Source organism: Cervus elaphus, chromosome 9 (genome assembly GCF_910594005.1).
Source record: "Cervus elaphus chromosome 9, mCerEla1.1, whole genome shotgun sequence".
Taxonomy (NCBI): domain Eukaryota; kingdom Metazoa; phylum Chordata; class Mammalia; order Artiodactyla; family Cervidae; genus Cervus; species Cervus elaphus.
Genome location: NC_057823.1, coordinates 25,040,382 through 25,060,836, shown reverse-complemented (window position 1 = coordinate 25,060,836; position 20,455 = coordinate 25,040,382). Strand labels below are relative to the sequence as shown.

General features: G+C 36.9%; 1 protein-coding gene across 1 annotated transcript in view; it reads right to left on the bottom strand.

Moving 5' to 3' along the window:
• The window catches only part of MEIKIN (meiotic kinetochore factor), a 131,601-nt gene that overhangs the window by 54,453 nt on the left and 56,693 nt on the right, over positions 1-20,455 (bottom strand). The window contains exons 9-11 of the mRNA XM_043912172.1: positions 16,411-16,481; positions 12,559-12,639; positions 6,929-7,048 (exon numbers count right to left, since the gene is read on the bottom strand). Coding sequence (XP_043768107.1) covers positions 6,929-7,048; positions 12,559-12,639; positions 16,411-16,481 — 272 coding nt within the window. The remainder of the gene's footprint in view (positions 1-6,928; positions 7,049-12,558; positions 12,640-16,410; positions 16,482-20,455) is intronic.

The window sequence follows — 20,455 nt, the reverse complement described above, 5'->3', positions numbered from 1 at the left end:
GCGTGCAAGCCACAACTACTGAGCCCACATGCTGTAGCTACTGAAGCCCGCATCCCTAGGACCTGTGTCTGTAAGAAGAGAAGTCTCTGTGATGAGAAGCATGTGCACTTCAACAAAGAGTAGACACCACTCATTGCAACTAGAAAAAACCTGGACAGCAACAAAGACCCAGTGCAAACAAAAATAAATACATAATTTTTTTTAAATAATTTTTTAAAAAAGGAATCAGTTGGATGGGAGGGGAGTTTGGGGAGAGAATGGATACATGTATATGTATGGCTGAGTCCCTTCACTGTTCACTTGAAGCTATCACAATATTATTAATCGGCTACACCCCAATACAAAATAAAAAGTTAAAAAAATAAAAAAGGAATCATTTTTTAAAAAGGTATATTTCTATATGCTAGCAATGAAGAGTGAGAAATAGAAATTAATAGCATCAAAAATATGAAATATTAAAATTAGGTGAGAAATAATGATATCAGGTGGGAATAATGACCTTGTACAGTAAAAATTTTAAGGTATTAAAGAAGACCTAAATAAAATGGACAGATGCACTTTTTTCTTAAGATGGGAAAGTCAATCTTGTTATGATGTCAATTATCCTCAAATTAACCTATAGATTCAATGCAATCCAAATAAAAATCCCATTGGAGTTTCTTGTTTTTTTTTGTAAAAATTGATAAGCTAATCCTAAAATTCATACACAAGTGCAAAGGACCTAAAAGCCAAACCAACTGAAAAAGAATAACAAAGTCAGAGAGCTAATACTATCTGATATCAAGGATTACTATAGTGCCACATTATTCAATACCGCATGGTACTGGTATAAAGATAGACAAGTAGATGAATGAAACGATATAGAGAATCCAGACAAAAACCCATACATATATGTGGAAACTTTTTTTTCAGCAAAGGTGCAAAGGCAATATAGTGAAGAAAGGATAGCAGTTTCACAAATGGTGCTAGAATAATTGAATGTCAATATGTAAAAAGAGGAACTTGAATCCGTATCTTACATCATTTAATAAAATTAACTCATAGGCAAAAATGTAAAACTTTAAACTATGAAACTTCTAGAAGAAACCACAGAAGACCTTTGTGACCCTGGGTTAGGCAAAGATTTCTCAGATATGACAACAAAGGCATATCCCAATAACAAACTGACAAGTTGGACTTCATCAAAGTTAAAAATTTATGCTCTTCAAACTGTTTCACAAGCAATTACATATTATGTGATTCCACTTATATGAAATGCCCAGAAAAGGAAACTCAAGAGACATAAAGTAATCATATTTGCCTGGGGCTGAGAACAGGGCTTAAGTATAAATGGGCATAAGGGATCTTATTGTGGGTAAAAAATGTTCTAACACTGACATATGGTGATGCTTAAACTCTCTAAATTTACAAAAAATCATTTAACTGTAAAACTCTAAATGGGTAAATTTTATTATATGTAAAATATACTACATTAAGGTTTGTTTTTCATTTTATTTTTAAGAAGACAGTAGAAATAGTGTGAAAAGACAAGGTGTCCATTGGAAGAATATTCTTCAAAGCATATACCTGATAAAGGATTTGCATCCAGAATATGCAAAGAACTCTCAAAATTCTACAATAAGAAAATCAACTGATTTTTTAAATAGACAAAATATTGGAACAGATATCTATCACCAAAAAGGATATGCAGATGTCAAATAAGTACATGCTGCTGCTGCTGCTAAGTCACTTCAGTCGTGTCCGACTCTGTGTGACTCCATAGACAGCAGCCCACCGGGCTCCTCTGTCCACGGGATCCTCCAGGCAAGAATACTGGAGTGGGCTGCCATTTCCTTCTCCAAAATAGGTACATGAAAAAGTGATTAACATCATTAGTCCTTAGGGAAATACAAATTAAAATCACATTACAATATCACTTCATATCTATTAGAATGGTTCAAATTAAAAGACTGGCCATACTAAGTGTCACATGTAAAGAAACAAATTTCAAACACTGCTAGTAGAAATGTAAGATGGTATAACTACTTGGAAAACAGCTTGGCAATTTCCATTTTTAGGTATTTAGCCAAGAGGAAAGAAAATATACACCCGTATTGTAAAAGAATGTGTATTATAACACTTGTTAAAACAATAAGGAAGATTTTATTCAAAACCTGCAACAGTGGTGTTGCAATAGCAGAGAGAGGTTGTGTCCAACTCCAAATACAGCAAAGATAGCTGGGGATTTAAAGCCAATGGACAGTGAAAGCATCAGAGGATGGGAAAACTGCTAAGAGGAGAGACAACAAGGGTAAGGAGATTCTTGCTAAACTGATCTAAGATACTATGATTTATGATAGGAAATATATATTTGGTCTTTGCCCCCATTTCTGGCATAGAGCTGAAATTCCCTAGGTGATAAGAGAAATGAGGTGTCTTTTGTTACATTAATAAAGTGACCTTTGAACTATAGTTAGGAGATAGGGGTTGGTTGTGAGGGAAACCAACCAGGTAATTAGAGGATTGGGATTTTCAGGTGCATACCATAGCATCTTCTCATAAGGAAGGAGAGAGTAGCTAGAGGTTGAATGAATCACCAGTGACCATTGATTTAATCAATCATGCCTATGCAATGAAGTTTCCACAAAATTCCAAAAGGACAGGGTTCAAAGAGCACCTTGGTTGGTGAGATTGGGGAGAATGGCACTCCAAGAGAAAGCATGGAAGCTCTGCACCCTTCAACCATACTTTGCTCTATGCACCTCATCTATCTGGCTGTTCCTGAATCATATCCTTTTATAATGAGCCAGTAATTTAGTGAGTAAAATGTTTTTCTGAGTTCTATGAGCCACTAAAGAAAATTAATCAAACCCAAGGAGAGAGTTGTGAGAACTTCTGATTTACAGCCATTAAGTTAGAAGTAAAGGACATGTTACTGGAGTCTGAAGTCTCAGGAGATAGGTCCTGGGAACTTCTAATTTGTAGCCAGCCTGTCAGGAACACAGGTAACAACCTGGGCTTGCAATTGGTGTCTGAAGTATAAGATGTTCCTGTAGAACAGAGCCCTTTACCTGTGGAATCTGTTGCTGTCTCTGGGTAGATAGTGCCAGAATTATGTTGAATTTCATCCACCTGCAATGCAGGAGACTTGGGTTCAATCCCTGGAGAAGGGAAAGGCTACCCACTCCAGTATTCTGGCCTGGAGAATTCCATGGACTGTATAGCCCAAGGGGCCACAAAGAGTAGGACACAACTGAGCGACTTTCACTTTCACTTTCTAGGATACCCAGCTGGTGCCTGGAGGTTGCTTGTTGTTAAGCGTGGGAAAACCCTCCCCATCATACACTCATTGAAACTGGGTCCAGGAACTGACTTAGACTTAATATGCCAGCATGCTAAAGGCAGCCAGAATGATCAGATATAAGGGGTGGAGGACTTTCTGTAAACTGGTGAGCAGAATTCTTGCTAAAATCATATTCAAGGATGGACATGGAAGCCCAAGGTCAAGGCCTAGTTGAGAAGAGAGCTCAGGATAGCCTCACTAAAGTTTGATTATGGAGAGATTCTTTGTTAATACAAATACTTCACTGAAATGTTCCCAGCAGCTAAATAATCTAAATGTCTATAAAGAGATGAATGGGTAAATAAATTATGGTATACCATGCAATTAAATATTACTCAGCAATAAAAAGGAACAAACTATTGATACACTCAAACACAACAAACTGTGGAAAATTCTTTAAGCGATGGGAATACCAGACCACCTGACCTGCTTCCTGAGAAATCTATGCAGGTCAAGAAGCAACCATTAGAACTGGACGTGGAACAACAGACTGGTTCCAAAATGGGAAAGGAGTACGTCAAGGCTGTATATTGTCACCTTGCTAATTTAACTCATATGCAGAGTACATCATGAGAAATGCTGGGCTGGATGAAGCACAAGCTGGAGTCAAGATTGCCAGGAGAAACATCAATGACCTCAGATATGCAGATGACACCACCCTTATGGCAGAAAGCGAAGAAGAACTAAAGAGCCTCTTGATGAAAGTGAGAGAAGAGTGAAAAAAGTTGGCTTAAAACTCAACATTCAGCAAACTAAGATCATGGTCTCTGGTCCCATCACTTCATGGCAAATAGATGGGGAAACAGTGGAAACAGTGACAAACTTTATTATTTGGGGTCCACAATCACTGCAGATGGTGACTGCAGCCATGAAATTAAAAGACACTTGCTCCTTGGAAAAAAAGTTATGACCAACCTAGACAGTATATTAAAAAGCAGAGACATTACTTTGCCAACAAAGTTCCATCTAGTCAAGGCTATGGTTTTTCCCATAGTCATGTGTGGATGTGAGAGTTGGACTATAAAGAAAGCTGAGTGCCAAAGAATTGATGCTTTTGAACTGTGGTGTTGGAGAAGACTCTTGAGAGTCCTTGGACTGCAAGGAGATCCAACCAGTCCATCCAAAAGGAAATTAATGCTGAATATCCATTGGAAGGACGGATGCTGAAGCTGAAACTCCAATCCTTTGGCCACCTGATTCATTGGAAAAGACCCCGATGCTGGGAAAGATTGAAGGAGGGAGGAGAAGGGGACGACAGGGGATGAGATGGTTGGATGGCATCACTGACTCAACGAACATGAGTTTGAGTAAGCTCCGGGAGCTGGTGACGGACGGGGAGGCCTGGCGTGCTGCAGTCCACGGGGTCACAAAGGGTCAGACACGACTGAGCGACTGAACTGAAACTGATTGATACACTCGACAATATGGCTGAATCTCAAAACAGCTATGCTGTGTGAAAGAAGTCAGACTAAAAAAACAAAATCTCTCTCTTTCTTGAAGGACTCCAAAATCCAATCTGTTATGACAGTAACTAGAAAAGTAGTTGCTTGGGGGGCATGAAGAAAGAAATTGTAATATTATAGGAGGAAACTTCTGGTGATGAATACTTTCACTATCTTGATTGTGGTGGTGGTCTCAAAGATGGTTATATACAGGAAAACTTTTATTTTTACTTTTATTATAGTCACTTTATAATATTGTGTTAGTGTCTACTGTACAGCAAAGTGAATCAGCTATATATATATAAATAGATAGATTCCCTTTTTTGGATTTTCTTCCCATTTAGATCACCATACAGCATTGAGAGTTCCCTGGGCTATACAGAAGGTTCTCATTAGTTATCTATTTTATACATAGTATCACTAGTATATCTATGTCAATCCTAAATTTCCAATTCACCCCATTCCCCTCTTTTCCCCTTGGTATCCACAGGCTTGTTCTCTATGTCTGTGTCTTTATTTCTGCTTTGTAAATACAATTGTGTATATCAATACCAGGTTTTCCTCGTGGCTCAGTTGGTAAAGAAACCGCCTGCAATATAGGAGACCACCTACAATACAGGGGACCCAGATTCGATCCCTGGGTTGGGAAGATCCCCTACAGAAGGAAATGGCAGCCCACTCCAGTATTCTTGCCTGGGAAATCCCATGAACAGAGGAATCTGGTGGGCTACAGCCCATGGGTCACAAGAGTCAGACATGACTTAGTGACTAAACCACCACCATACCAATGTCAACTTTTGGTGATGAATATTTTCACTATCTTGATTGTGCTGATGGTTTCAAGAGTGCTCATATATGTAATAAGTTTAAATTGCACACTTTAAATATGTGTAGCTCATTGTATGTCAATTATATCATGGCTCAACAAAGAATTTTTTTTTTTTAAGTAACAGTTCCCAGTCTCAACAAGGCTCTCAGCAATGGGCTATAATTTTGGGTTTCCCTAGTTCTTCCATGGCACCCCACTCCAGTACTCTTGCCTGGAAAAGTCCATGGATGGAGGAGCCTGGTAGGCTGTAGTCCATCAGGTTGCTACGAGTTGGACACGACTGAACGACTTCACTTTCACTTTTCACCTTCACACATTGGAGAAGGAAATGGCAACCCACTCCAGTGTTCTTGCCTTGAGAACCCCAGGGATGGGGTAGCCTGGTGGGCTGCTGTCTATGGGGTCGCATAGGGTCGGACACGACTGAAGTGACTTAGCAGCAGTTCTTCCATTCCCCTAAACTCCTATTTTAAACCCTTTTTAATATCCTTAAGCCTCTTATCCTATATTCTTTCTTCCTCTTCCTTTCTCTGGAAGATTATCCCTCAAGTTGCCTCTAGTCTCAGCCTTTCTCCACCCTGGGAGCCAAAATAAACTTTATACTAGAACATTCATATATCCTGTTTACAAGCCCTTACCAGCACCCCCTCCAGAAAAAAATCCAAATTCCTTAACAAGGATTATAAGACCTTCTTTGATGTTGGCCTCTACTTATCTCTACAATCTCATCTCTAGCTTTTCCCTCACCATCTGCATCCCCATCTTCACCTTAGGGTCACACCAGGGTCTATACAATAAACTACTACCCATTCCTAAGTTCTGCATTTTTATTTCTTTATCTCTCTACCCTTTTCTTGTCTTATTCTTTCTGTCTCTCTTGTCTGCCCTCTCTCCCTTTTCTCTGTCTCCTTCTCCCTCTCTCTCTTCTGTTCTCCTCTCTTTTTCCAGTCATCCTCTCTCTTTACTCCCATCCTCCCACCCCCCCCACCCCCCCTGCCATGGCTCTTAAGAGTTATGAGTTCTATTAGTACTTCCATATATTCTTGCTAACACAACTAAGTTGATGTCGACAATTTCTATGTACAGACATACTGAGTTTTGGATCCAAGTAGGATAACACTATTTCCTCTGGGCTTTTTTTTATTCCTAGGTCTTGATGATGCAAAGTTACAGCCTAATATCCTTTATTTGGAATTATATCTGATAGCTGACTCCACATGTAGATGATGTTAGCCTTAACTGAGTTACAGATCTCTTGAAGTATCTCATATACAAAGTATCCAATATAAAAGTAATTATTTCTTTTAGTAAGTGAAGGAAAATTTGAAACTATACCTCATTTGAAGAACTGTCTTGCAAAGTTGACACAGGAACAATTTCATTTGAATTAACATAATTGCTGACATTTGGAAATAGTTCTTCAAAAGATGTTTTTTGCACTGAGGACAAATCAATCTATAAAAGAATACATAACTCTTGTAGAAGTACAATACTGCAAAACAATCATTTTTAAGTAACCAAAGAAAAGTTGAACTACTCTCTCAATTGAATGATTTTCTTGTGAGCTTGACATATGAATAATTTTATCTGAATTAATATAATTGCTGATATTTAGAAATGCCTCTTCTAAAGATGCATGTTTAACTGGGAACAAATGAATCTATAAAGAATAATACAAGGCTCTTTAGCTTTAAAATTATTTTTAAATAAGAATTTTCATTTGCTAAAGTATCATTTAATTTATACATATTAAGTGGCCCCATCATTTCATAGCAAATAGATGGGGAAACAGTGGAAACAGTAACAGACTTTATTTTTGGGGGCTCCAAAATCACTGCAGATGGTGATTGCAGCCATGAAATTAAAAGATGCTTACTCCTTGGAAGGAAAGTTAAGACCAACTTAGACAGCATTTTAAAAAGCAGAGACATTACTTTGTCAACAAAGGTCCGTCTAGTCAAGGCTATGGTTTTTCCAGTGGTCATGAATGAATGTGAGAGTTGGACTAAGAAAGCTGAGTGCTGAAGAATTGATGCTTTTGAACTGTGGTGTTGGAGAAGACTCTTGAGAGTCCCTTGGCCATCCTAAGGGAAACTGGTCCTGGGTGTTCATTGGAAGGACTGATGTTAAAGCTGAAACTCCAGTATTTTGGCCACCTCTTGTGAAGAGCTGACTCACTTGAAAAGACCCTGATGTTGGGAAAGATTGAAGGCAGGAGGAGAAGGGGACAATGGAGGATGAGATGGTTGGATGGCATCACCAACTCAACGGACATGAGTTTGGGAGTTGGTGATGGACAGGGAGGCCTGGCGTGCTGTGGTTCACGGGGTCATAAAGAGTCGGACATGACTGAGCGACTGAACTGAACTGAACTGAATTGCCCACTAAATGAAATTCACCTACCTAGCAACTACACCTCATGAACTGATTGCCCTGATCTTCCCTTAACTGTTAGACTTCCCCAGTGTTCTGCCTTTGCTTCTTTTTGCCTACCAACTGTACACTAGAGATTTTTAAATCTCTACCTTGTTCCAGAGCACCATACCCCTATCATTATCAGGTTGCTCAAGTTACCACATATTTCTACATCAAAATCAAAATATTTAAAGCCAAAGTCATGATCCATTCTCCCTAGTTTTGGATTTCAAGCAGCTCTGTCATGTTGACGCTCCAGATCTGACTAGAGTAACCCAGCCTAAACCTAGGCTATACCACATGTATGTGTGCCCAGAATGAATTATCAACTGCACTGGGTGGGGATTGGGGGCATCTGCCCTTGCCCAGCTCCTCTTCCTCGTAGGGAGACAGAGAAACTTCAGACCTATCAATGTGTATCTTGAAACAGTGTTAAGAAGGTCACCTGAAAGTGAGACCCTAGAAAACGAAAATCCCTAGAAGCCCTTGAGTCAACTGGCCTCCTTTCAGGGAAGCCAGCCAAGGAATGACAGCTTGGAATTGAGGGGAATCTAAATGACTCATTTGGTGGCAGCAAGCTATGGAATGAACCAAAGGGCAAATAGACTCATTTAATAAAAAAAAAGAAAAAAAAATGTAGACCTTAAAATGTCAAGCCATTAAGTGCTCTCAAAAGTATTTTTATTTATTAAAGACACTAAATATTTACCTACAAAATGGGAGAAAACATTTGAAAATTATTTATCTGGTAAGGGTCTAGTATCTGGAACATATAAATAACACTTACAACTCAACAATAAAAAGACGAAGAGCCTAACTTTTAAATGCCAGAGGATCTGAGTAGACATTCCTCCAAAGAAGATATACATAAGGCCAATAAGCTCTATTGCAAAATCACAATGAGATACTACTTCACATGCCAAAAGATGGATGATAGTAAGTGTTGGTAAGAATATAGACAATCAAGACACTCATACTGCTGCTGGGAATGTAAAATTGTTCAACCACTTTGGAAAACAGCCTATCAATCCTCTAATTATTAACCACAGAGTCACCATATAACTCTGTGATTTTACTTCTAGCTATATGCTCAAGAGAAATGAAAACACACATCCACACAAAAGTTGTATCTGAATGTTTATAACTCCTCATTATTAATAATAACTCAAAGGCAGAAACAACTCAAATGGCCATGAATACATTACTATTATTAGACCACAAAAAGGAAAGAAGTACTGGTATATACTAACCTTGAAAATATGCTAAACTAAAAGAAGTTAGTCACAAAAGCCTACATATGATTTTATTCACATAAATATGAATAAATGGCTAGGAAATCTATTGAGATAAAAAGTGGATTAGCGGTTGCTTGGGACCAGATAGTGGAATGGAGGAATAAAGTGATAATGGCAATGGTTAAAAGGAATGGGGTTTCTTTGTGAGGTGATAAAAATGTTCTAAATTGACTGGGGTGATGATGGTATATATTCGTGTATATACTAAAAAACATTTTATATTCTAAATAGGTGAACTGTACTTCAATAAAGCTGTTTCTAAAAGTCCACCACAAAAACATGTTAAATGTACAGTTACCATGTAACCCATTAATTTGACTTCTACTTCTAGGTATACACCCAAGAAAACTGAGAACATATATCCACACAAAGACTTGTCCATGAACACTCATAGCACTGCTATTCATTCAAATACCCATAAACGGATGAATTAGTAAATAAAATGTGATATATCCTTAATATGAGATATTATTCAGCCATAAATAAACAAAATACTGATAAATGCTGTAACATGGATGAATCTTAAAAATATTATGGTATGTGAAAGCAGTTAGACACAAAAAGCCACATACTGTATGATACAATTTATATGGAATGGCCACAATAAGCAAACTTTAAAGAGACAGAAAGTAGATTAGTAACTTCCAGAAGCTGGAGGATGAGATGGAAGGAATGATAAGTGACTGCTAAGGGGGTGATGAAAAATGTTCTTTAATTAGATTGTAGTAGTGGTTGCACAAGCTTATGAGTATACTAAAAGTCACTGAATTCATACTTCAGCAAGGTGAATTTTTAAAAATGTGAATTATAGCTCAATTTTAAAAAGATGTTGGTATTTACAAAATAGTCAATTAATTAGTTTTGTAGGGGGAAATCATTTTTAAACACATTTCTCATATATATATATATGTATTTTTTAACCCAAAAGATAAAACAAAAATGAATTAAAAAAACAGCCATTTTCTAGGAAAAATATTAATCTTTAGAATACTGGAAAGACTGTGAGCAGGGTGTTCACAGAATACCTTTTTCCCATCTTGCAAAAGTGATGTTTGGTTAACTCTCCAGCTCTGTTTCACTAAGAATCTGATAAAGGTAAGAATGTCAACTATATTACTAGGTGACACTGCTTAGGGTAAAAATGATATCTAATAGTGAGGAACTATACATGCAATGTAAATTTTAAAAATGCTAGAAAACACACATTTTGGGCTTCCCTGACTCTTGTAATTAGGCATGCCCCTTGTGGGGACCCTGGAAGCTACATCTACGTGTTATTATAAAAGATACTGAATCTTATCTCCTTGAATCTGCCTCTCTCCAGACTGCTATGCAAGCTACTATATGAACTTCTGTGAGGACTGCTTGCACTGAAGAGGCACACCTGATCTTACCCTACTTGCAAGCTGTATACCTGCTCTTCAGTTGAACCTCAGAAGAACTCTGGTTGGGTAAGAGGCAAATTATAGATTCTTAGACGAAAATACAGGGAGAAAACTTCATGACATTGCATTTAATAATGACTTCTTCGATATGTCACAAAAGCACAGACAACAAAAACAAGAACAAAAGATAAACTGGACTACATGTCAATGTATGGCAAAAACCACCACAATATTGTAAAGTAATTAGCCTCCAATTAAATTAAATATATTAATTTAAAAATTAAATTTTAAAAAATGTAAAAGTTTTGTGCATCAAAGGGTACTATCAACAGAATGAAAAGCTAACCTACAGAATGGGAGAAAATATTTGTAAACCATATATCTGATAAGGGGTTCATATATAGAATATATAAAGAACTCTCACAACTCAACAACAAAAAAATTAACAACCTGATTTTAAAAATGAACAAAGGACTTGAACTGAGATTTCTCAAAAGAAGATATAAAATGACCGATAAGCACATGAAAAGATGCTCAGCATCATTAGCCATTCAGTCAGTCAGTCAGCTCAGTCGCTCAGTCGTGTCCGACTCTTTGCGACCCCATGAATCGCAGCACGCCAGGCCTCCCTGTCTATCACCAACTCCCGGAGTTTACTCAAACTCATGCCCATCGAGTTGGTGATGCCATCCAACCATCTCATCCTCTGTCGTCCCCATCTCCTCCTGCCCCCAATCCCTCCCAGCATCAGGGTCTTTTCCAATGCGTCAACTCTTCGCATGAGGTGGCCAAAGTATTGGAGTTTCAGCTTCAGTATCAGTCCTTCCAATGAACACCCTGGACTGATCTCCTTTAGGATGGACTGATTGGATCTCCTTGCAGTCCAAGGGACTCAAGAGTCTTCTCCAACACCACAGTTCAAGAGAAATACAAATCGAAACCACAAGGAGATACCATCTTACACCCGCCATTAAAAAACACACACACACACAGAAAATAATAAGTGTTGACAAAGATGTAGAGAAATTGGAACCCTTGTAAATTGTTGGTGGGAATGTAAAATAGTGCAGCTGACATGGAAAATAGTATGGTGGTTCCTCAAAAAGCTACAGTAAGAGTTACCAAAGGACCAGCAATTCCACTTCAAGTAATATACCAAATGAATTCAAAACAGGGTCACAAAGAGATATTTGTATACCCATGTCCATAGCAACATTATTTACAATAGCCAAAAGATGGAAGCAACCAAATGTCCAACAACAGAAGAATGGATAAACAAAATGTGGTACATTCATACAATGGGATATTATTCAGTCTTAAATAAGGATGTAAGTTCTGACATATTCTTCAACATGGATGAACTGTGAAGACATTATGCTGAGTGAAATAAGTCAGTCACAAAAAAGACAAATACCATATGGTTCATTTATATGAAATGCCTAGAACAGTCAAATTTAAAGACACAAAAAGTAGAATGGTGGTTACAAGGGACTGGAGGAGGAAGGAATGGGGAATTTACTATTCAATGGGTATGAAATTTCAGTTTTGCAAGATGAAAAATTTCTGAGTATGGATGATGGTTACAGCAATGTGAATGTACTTGAACTGTATATTTAAAAATGATTACAAGGGTAAATTTTATGTTATGTATTTTTGCCACAGTAAAAAATTTTTAAAAGAAGAAAAATATTTCTTTCATGTATAGTAGTATATAGAGTACTTCCAGTGAAAATACATTTATGCAACAGAAAATACAGACATTACTGAATATGTGCGATATTCTCCTAGTCTAGAAGAAATAGAAAAATAGGGAGAACAGAGAGCCAGAAAATAGATACTACAAGTGCTAAATGCTAATAATAACACTTACCACTAAACCAGGTGTTTGCAAAGACGGAGTACTTGTTAACAGGCCTTTGCTTTTCTTATCAGAAGTACTGGAATGAATGTTCTATCAATATTTTGTGAAACAGAGAATTGAACAGCAGAAAGAAATAAATTAATACAGTAAACACAAAATTTTATACTAGATCATAATGTGTCACAGTAATAATATTTTAATCTACTAATTCAATTTAAAATCACTAGACAGGTAACTAAAGAACTGTTTGACTTGAGCTAGGTTAAACAACTTCCAAAAAAACTCCAAATGGTACAAATAATAAACCTCTTTGAATAGGTGTAAGTATATGCTGAGAAGCCTGGAACCCAAACTCATAAAATTTGAACATCATAGGGAAGTTGAGTTAGGTTTCTTTTTTTCTTTCATCTTTTCTTCCTTTCATTCTTCTGGCTTAGAAATCTCTTAAACTAGTTGTTCAAGACACAATTTGGAATATTTATTAGGAAACTTTTATCAAAAAGTTTATAGGTACTTTTACTTAGTACACTAAGTCTGTTAGCTCTCTAATTTATTAGCTATATAATCTTTCAATATGTTCATCTGAACAACAGGAATTGTCATGCAAATGTTACATATGAAACATGCTGCTCCAATGAAGGAGCACAGTTATCTGATAGCTCCCAGCTGCAACATCTTTAGAACCTGCTTCAGCTATTAGGTTGAGGCCATTACTTTCTTCGGCAAGCCTCAGTCAACATCTGAACATAGCAGCCCAATGTAAGATTCCTGTAATGGACAATCTATGCTGAGACCTCCCCACTGGGAGAGCTTTTGTCAGCTCTGCATTGAAGACTGAGGCTATTTCACCCCAATCTGCCTTCCTCCCTGCTTTCCTTTCTCCAGTGTTACCCCCTCCAATGTGCCACTTGAACTCTTAATTCTGCCGAATAATCTTTCCCAGTGGTCTCAAGCAAACAAATTGTCAACTGTCAGTCCATTTAAAACACACCTGCCTGTATATAGCTGTAAGTATATAGATTCTCAGCAATCTTTCCTAGCTTTGCCAAGAAATTATGTACATCTAAATCTTTCTAAGAAGTACATTTTCATTTTACAGTCTTTTCAAGAATCAGCTAATAAAAGGCCAGTGCTTACCAATGCAGGTTTGAGAGGCTGAGGCAGGAGAACTTTAGCAACTGATTCACCTGCACTGCTTTCTACAACAGACCTCTGGTGAGATGATGAAACCTTGATTTTTAGATGACGACAGCTTAAGGTTGTTTGAAAATTTGTATCTCTAGGTTCAGGATCTTTTTCAGGCTGAAACAAATTCAGAATCCTAAGACACATTTCACAGTGCTAAAAAAATATTTTTTTGTATCACTTCTCAGATGTCCTACTTTTATTGTTATATGGATGTGTGTTATAATTAAAATGGGATATGTATTTCTATCTATAATTCTCTCAACTTCAAAGTTTAAACTTAAAAACTTTTTCTCAAAAATAAGTAAAGCATTCTTCATTCCTGCTATAGTATTTTTGATCTCAAGCATTCCTTTTCTGATTATTTCTTAGAATTTCCATCTCTCTGCTTATGTTGCATGTTGTCTACTTTTTACTGTAACTGCCTTAGCATATTAATTATAGTTATTTCATATTTCTGGTCTGATAATTCTAACACTACTGTAATATCTGACTCTGGTTCAAATGCTTATTCAGTCTCTTTAAACAGTAATTTCTGGCCTTTAGTATGGCTTGTAATTTTTGCTAAAAGGTGGACATATTGTACTGGATAATAACAACTGTGGTGAATAGTCTTTAATAATTCACTGATAAATTGTGCAGGGAGAGGGGAAGCCTTCTACAATTCTATGATTAAGTCAGTATTTTATTGAGCCTATGCCCCTGGACTGTGAACATCACCAGTTCTTCTTAGTTCGCCTCCCCTCAAATTGAGACAGGATGGCTAGAAAGGACCATCCTGTAGTAGTTGGGTACTTCCATTCCCCGATATGGAAGGCTAGAGGGAGCTAGAATAGAGTAATTTTCTTTCTCCGCTTGGAAGGGCAGAGCTGGCTGGAATCAGGTATTTCCCTTCCCCAGATAGGCTAGGCTCTGCTAAAATCCCAGCAAGTTAGGATCTTAAAGCCTGCTGAGAGCAGGCTTTGTTAAGAAGAACAGAATATTCCGAGATATTTCAAAATGGTTTCTTTTCCCTTCCCACTACCAGAACTATGAGGGTATTCTTCACTGATATTCATTATGAGGATGTGGTAGAGTTTCTGCAGGTAAAACTCACAGAAGTGTGGAGGTTCCTCTGATGAATGGGTTCCTCTTGAGTTGTCTACAATGAGCCTTCAGAAATTCATCAATGACATTTTTGGTTTTCCCACCCCAGCACTGGTTCTCAGAGAGGTTTCTGTTCATGTGTTTCTGCTCTGGAAGGTCAATATTCTCTGTATCCACCTGTCTGTCTTTCCATGATCTGGTGTAGCAGTTTACCATGTGACCTTACTTCTTTGACAGATCTATAAAGTGTTGCTCATTTTTCAGTTTGTACAGGTTTCTACTTACTAGGACAGAGCAATGATTTCTAAATTCCTTTCATGTTAGATCAGAAACTGGAAGTCCTCCAATCTTCCAAAATTCTTTATAACATGACCTGCAAGAAGCACTCGGCAAAACTGGCCCCTCTCCCTTTTAGGAGGAAAAGTCCTCCTCCTGTATCTTCTATGATACAATATGCTGTTTATTTTCCCCTCCTCTCTGTCCACTGTTTCTTTTCCATCTGACTGTAGAATTTTCCAAGAATTGATCCTGGATCCCTTTCTCTTCCTTACTCTCTAGATACTCTTTCCCAAGTGATTTCATCCAATACTATACGATCTAAAATATCTATAATATTGTACACTCCTCTTTTATTTTTCTGACCTGCAAACTTGCAGCCAGTGGTGCTTCCAACATTTTCATCTTCATGTGCCTTCAGACCTCGTACTTTTCCTATCACATTATATAGCACCTTTATCCATCAAAGCTGCTTAAGACACAAACCTAGAAGTCTTTCTTGACACTACTCACTCTTTCTGCCTCTATATTCAATCCATGAACTCTACAGGCAAAATATCTTGAATCCATGCATATTTTTCCATATCTCCTACAAAACATCCTAGTTAAAGCTACCACAATCTCCCACCAAAAATCTTTGTAACTTTGTATTTATGAATCTTCTTGCTAACGTTCCTGCCCTCTCTCAATCTGCTCCCCAGTTATACAATGACAGTATGGTAGAGTGAAAAAAGTATAGGCTTCAGATCAAGGAAGACTTGCCATAAATTTCTCAAGCATATTGGGTAACACTTAACCTCACTTTTCTCAGCTATCAAATAGCTAAAAAATGAATGAAAGACTTACCTAACAGGAATGCTACAAAAACATATAATTAAAAAAAACTGCTTGGAATAATGCTTACATTGAGTAGCCACTCAAATAATAGCTATTTTTATATACAAAGTCAAGTCCGAATTCCTTCCCAAAGACCACTGGATTTCAGGCCTAATGTACTGATTTATAATTCCTTAGCATAGAACACTGTTTTGACTACAGAGCAAATGCATTATTGTCACTTTAAATTACTAACAGATGTCCAATTATCCAAAAAGAAAATGGAAAAATTGTACATTTTAATCCTCTTTCATTAAATTTATATAGAGTATATATACATGTAACAATAATGTAATCTAATAAACTCCAAAAATGTTTTCAATTATTGGCTTAAATAGCTGAAAAATAATTCGTAATAAAGTAATGTCTAAAAGAAAAAAGTATTTTCTATATTAACGAAACTTATGGTTTATAAGGTTATTCTGCTTCAATACTTACTTTTTCTTTCTTTTCCCCAGGGGTCGAAGGGTAATTTTTCTCAGCAAGTAAAACTCCACAAGATGCATTATCTATAACAAAAATATACTATAGTGTTAATTATTTAACCTGTTGTTACATCTAACGTACAGAAAAGAGAACTCAAATTTGAAAAAAAAATGGATTTTAATGATTGATTTTGTAATAGTTTTAGAAGAAAAACTTAGTATATGTTGAACAACCTAACTTGAACAACCTGACAGGAGAAAGAATTCTTAAAAATATCTTTATCTCAAAATCTCCAGGTTTCATAGGAATAAATAAACTGTATATAAAAGATTTATCTTTCAATTAGTAGAAAAAGTTGAATGGAAATTGAATTCTTAATTATCCTTCCATTTCCATTCTCTTTCTACTATAACTTTTTTACTAGCATTTAAAACATACTCAAGCCTCTTTATTTTTAAAAAATTTATTTTTTAATTGAAGGATAATTACTTTACAGAATTTTGTTGTTTTCTGTCAAACCTCAGCATGAATCAGCCATAGGTATACATATATCCCCTCCCTTTTGAACCTCCCTCCCATCTCCTACCCATCCTACCCCTCTAGGTTGATACAGAATTCCCTGTTTGAGTTTCCTGAGACATACAGTAAATTCCCGTTGGCTATCTATTTTACATATGGGAATGTAAGTTTCCATGTTACTCTGTCCATACATCTCACCCTCTCCTCCCCTCTCCCCATGTCCATAAGTCTATTCTCTATGTCTGTCTGTCCACTGCTGCCCTGTAAATAAATTCTTCAGTACCATTTTTCTAGATTCTGTATATATGGGTTAGAATATGATATTTATCTTTCTCTTTCTGACTTACTTCACTTTGTATAATTGGCTCTAGGTTCATCCACCTCATTAGAACAGACTCAAATGCATTCCTTTTTATGGCTGAGTAATATTCCATTGTGTAAATGTACCGCAACTTCTTTATCCATTCATCTGTTGATGGTTACTTCCTCCATGGTTACATCGAGGTTACTTCCATGTTCTAGCTATTGTAAATATTGCTGCAATGAACAATGGGATTACATGCGTCTTTTTCAATTTTGGTTTCCTCAGGGTATATGCCTAGGAGTAGGATCGCTGGGTCATATGGTGGTTTTATTCCTAGTTTTTTAAGGAATCTCCCTGCCATCATCCATAGTGGCTCTATCAATTTACATTCCCACCAACAGTGCAAGAGCATTCCCTTTTCTCCACACCCTCTCCAGCATTTATTGTTTGTAGACTTTTTGATGATGCCATTCTGACCAGTGTGAGGTGGTATCTCCTTGTAGTTTTGACTTGCATTTCTCTAATAATGAGTGATATTGAGCATCTTTTCATGTGTTTATTAGCCATCTGTCTGTCTTCTTTGGAGAAATGTCTGTTTAGGTCTTTTTCCCACTTTTTGACTCGGTTGTTTGTTTTTCTGGCATTGACTTGTATGAGCTGCTTGTATAGTTTGGAAATTAATCCTTTGTCAGTTGTTTCATTTGCTATTATTTTCTCCCATTCTGAGGCTTGTCTTTTCACCTTGCTTGTAGTTTCCTTTGCTGTGCAACAGCTTTTAAGTTTAATCAGGTCCCACTTGTTTACTTTTGTTTTTGTTTCCATTACTCTAGGAGGTGGGTCATAGAGGATCTTGCTTTGATTTATGTCATCGAGTGTTCTGCCTATGCTTTCCTCTAAGAGTTTTATGGTTTCTGGTGTTATATTTAGGTCTTTAATACATTTCCAGTTTACCTTTGTGTATGGTGTTAGGAAGTGTTCTAATTTCATTCTTTTACATGTAGCTGTCCAGTTTTCCCAGCACCATTTGTTGAAGAGGTCTTTACCACATTGTCTTTGCCCCATTGTATATTCTTGCCTCCTTTGTCAAAAAAAAAAGGTACCCATAGGTGCATGGGTTTATTTCTGGGTTTTCTGTCTTGTTCCACTGGTCTGTATTTCTGTCTTTGTGCCAGTGCCATGCTGTCTTGATGACGGTAGCGTTGTAGTATAATCTGAAGTCAGGAAGGCTGATTCCTCCAGCTCCATTCTTTCTCAAGACTCCTTTGGCTATTCGCGGTCTTTTGTGCTTCCATATGAATTGTGAAATTTTTTGTTCTAGTTCTGTGGGAAATGCCATTGGTAATTTGATAGGGATCTCATTGAATCTGTATTTTGCATTTGGTAGTATAGTCATATTCACAATATTGATTCTTCCTACTCAGGAACATGGAATATCTCTACATCTGTTTATGTCATCTTTGATTTCTTTCATCAGTGGCTTACAATTTTCTGTGTACAGTTCTTTTGCCTCCTTAGGCAAGTTTATTCCTAGATATTTTATTCTTTTTGTTGCAGTGGTGAATAGGATTGATTCCTTAATTTTGCTTTCTGATTTTTCATTGTTAGTATATAGAAATGCAAGTGATTTCTGTGTATTGATTTTGTATCCTGTGACTTTGCTGAGTTCACTGATTAGCTCTAGTAATTTTCTGATAGTATATCTTTAGGGTTTTCTATGTACACTATGCTGTCATCTGCAAACAGTGAGAGGTTTACTTCTTCTTTTCTGATCTGGATTCCTCTTATTTCTTTTTCTTCTCTGATTTCTGTAGCTTGGACTTCCAGAACTATGTTGATTAACAGTGGTGAAAGTGGACACGCTTGTCTTGTTCCTGATGTTAGGGGGAATGCTTTCAGGTTTTCACCATTGAGAATAATGTTAACTTTATCTGTACCCCACACTTAACAGTTACATAGCTTACTATGTAACTTCATAGGCTTCATGTAGCTTCATCTCCCTCTAAAGTCCACTGTCCACACTGTATACCCAAAATATTAATACAAATCTAACATCTGCTTAAAACCCTTCAAAGGTTTTTTATTACCCTCAAGTTAAAACTTAAGCTCTTCAAACTGGCATACAAACTCTTGTTTTTCTAATCCTTGTATTACATATTATAGCCTCACTGCAGAGGCTAATATGTTGCTAGATTAAATACAGGATGCCCATTTAAATTTCAGATGAATGACCAATTTTTTTTACTGTAAATATTTTCCATGTAATAGTGCTGTCTATGCAATGTTTATGATACAATTCTATTAAAAATTATTTGCTGCTTATCTGAATTGAAGTTTCGGGCATTGTGTATTTTTGTTTGCTAAATTTGGCAACCTTTGAGGCTAATTATCCCTCTCTTCTTCATCTTCCAATGTAGAGAGAAGCTGCAGGTTTGATAGTTCTATAAAAGATAAATTTAGTACCAGGACTTGGTAACAATTTAGAGACAGGAATGACAAAGCAGAAGGTTTTGAGGATGGTCCCATGTTTCAGTTCGTCAAGCTACATTTGCTGAGTTGGAGGACACTGGACAAGGAAGACTGGGCTAAGCCTTGGTTGTGACAATCCATCGACAATTTCTGTTTAACCTCTTGGAAACTTCTATTATAGCTGCTTCTAACTGTTGAAGTGTTCCATTCACATTCTTTTTACATGTCTATTTTTAAATTTTCTCTTCATAAATGACACATCTACTCTTATGGCTTCAAAACCTCTATATCTGACTCTAAATGTTTATCTACAGCCACAGTCTCTGCCCTGAACTCTGGGCTCTTGTGTCACAAATTGTCTTCATGACACCCCCAACTGAAGGTTAATAAGCCTCTTGGTGTTTTTTTTTTTTTCCCTTGATGTTTTAATATTTTACTAAGGTAATCCATATATACAATAGTGGGAACAACTCTTGTATTTACATGGATTCATTCACATAGTTATCCCCTAGATCAAGACATAAAATATTTCCAACACCGCAGAAGTTTCTTTCCATTCTTCACATTTTCTTTCCCAGTTAGTATCTCCCCAAGAAAAGAAATGCAAAAAAGCAAAATGGCTGTCTGAGGAGGCCTTACAAATAGCTGTGTAAAGAAGAGAACTGAAAAGCAAAGGAGAAAAGGAAAGATATACCCATTTGAATGCAGAGTTCCAAAGAATAGCACGGAGAGATAAGAAAGCCTTCCTCAGTGATCAATGCAAAGAAA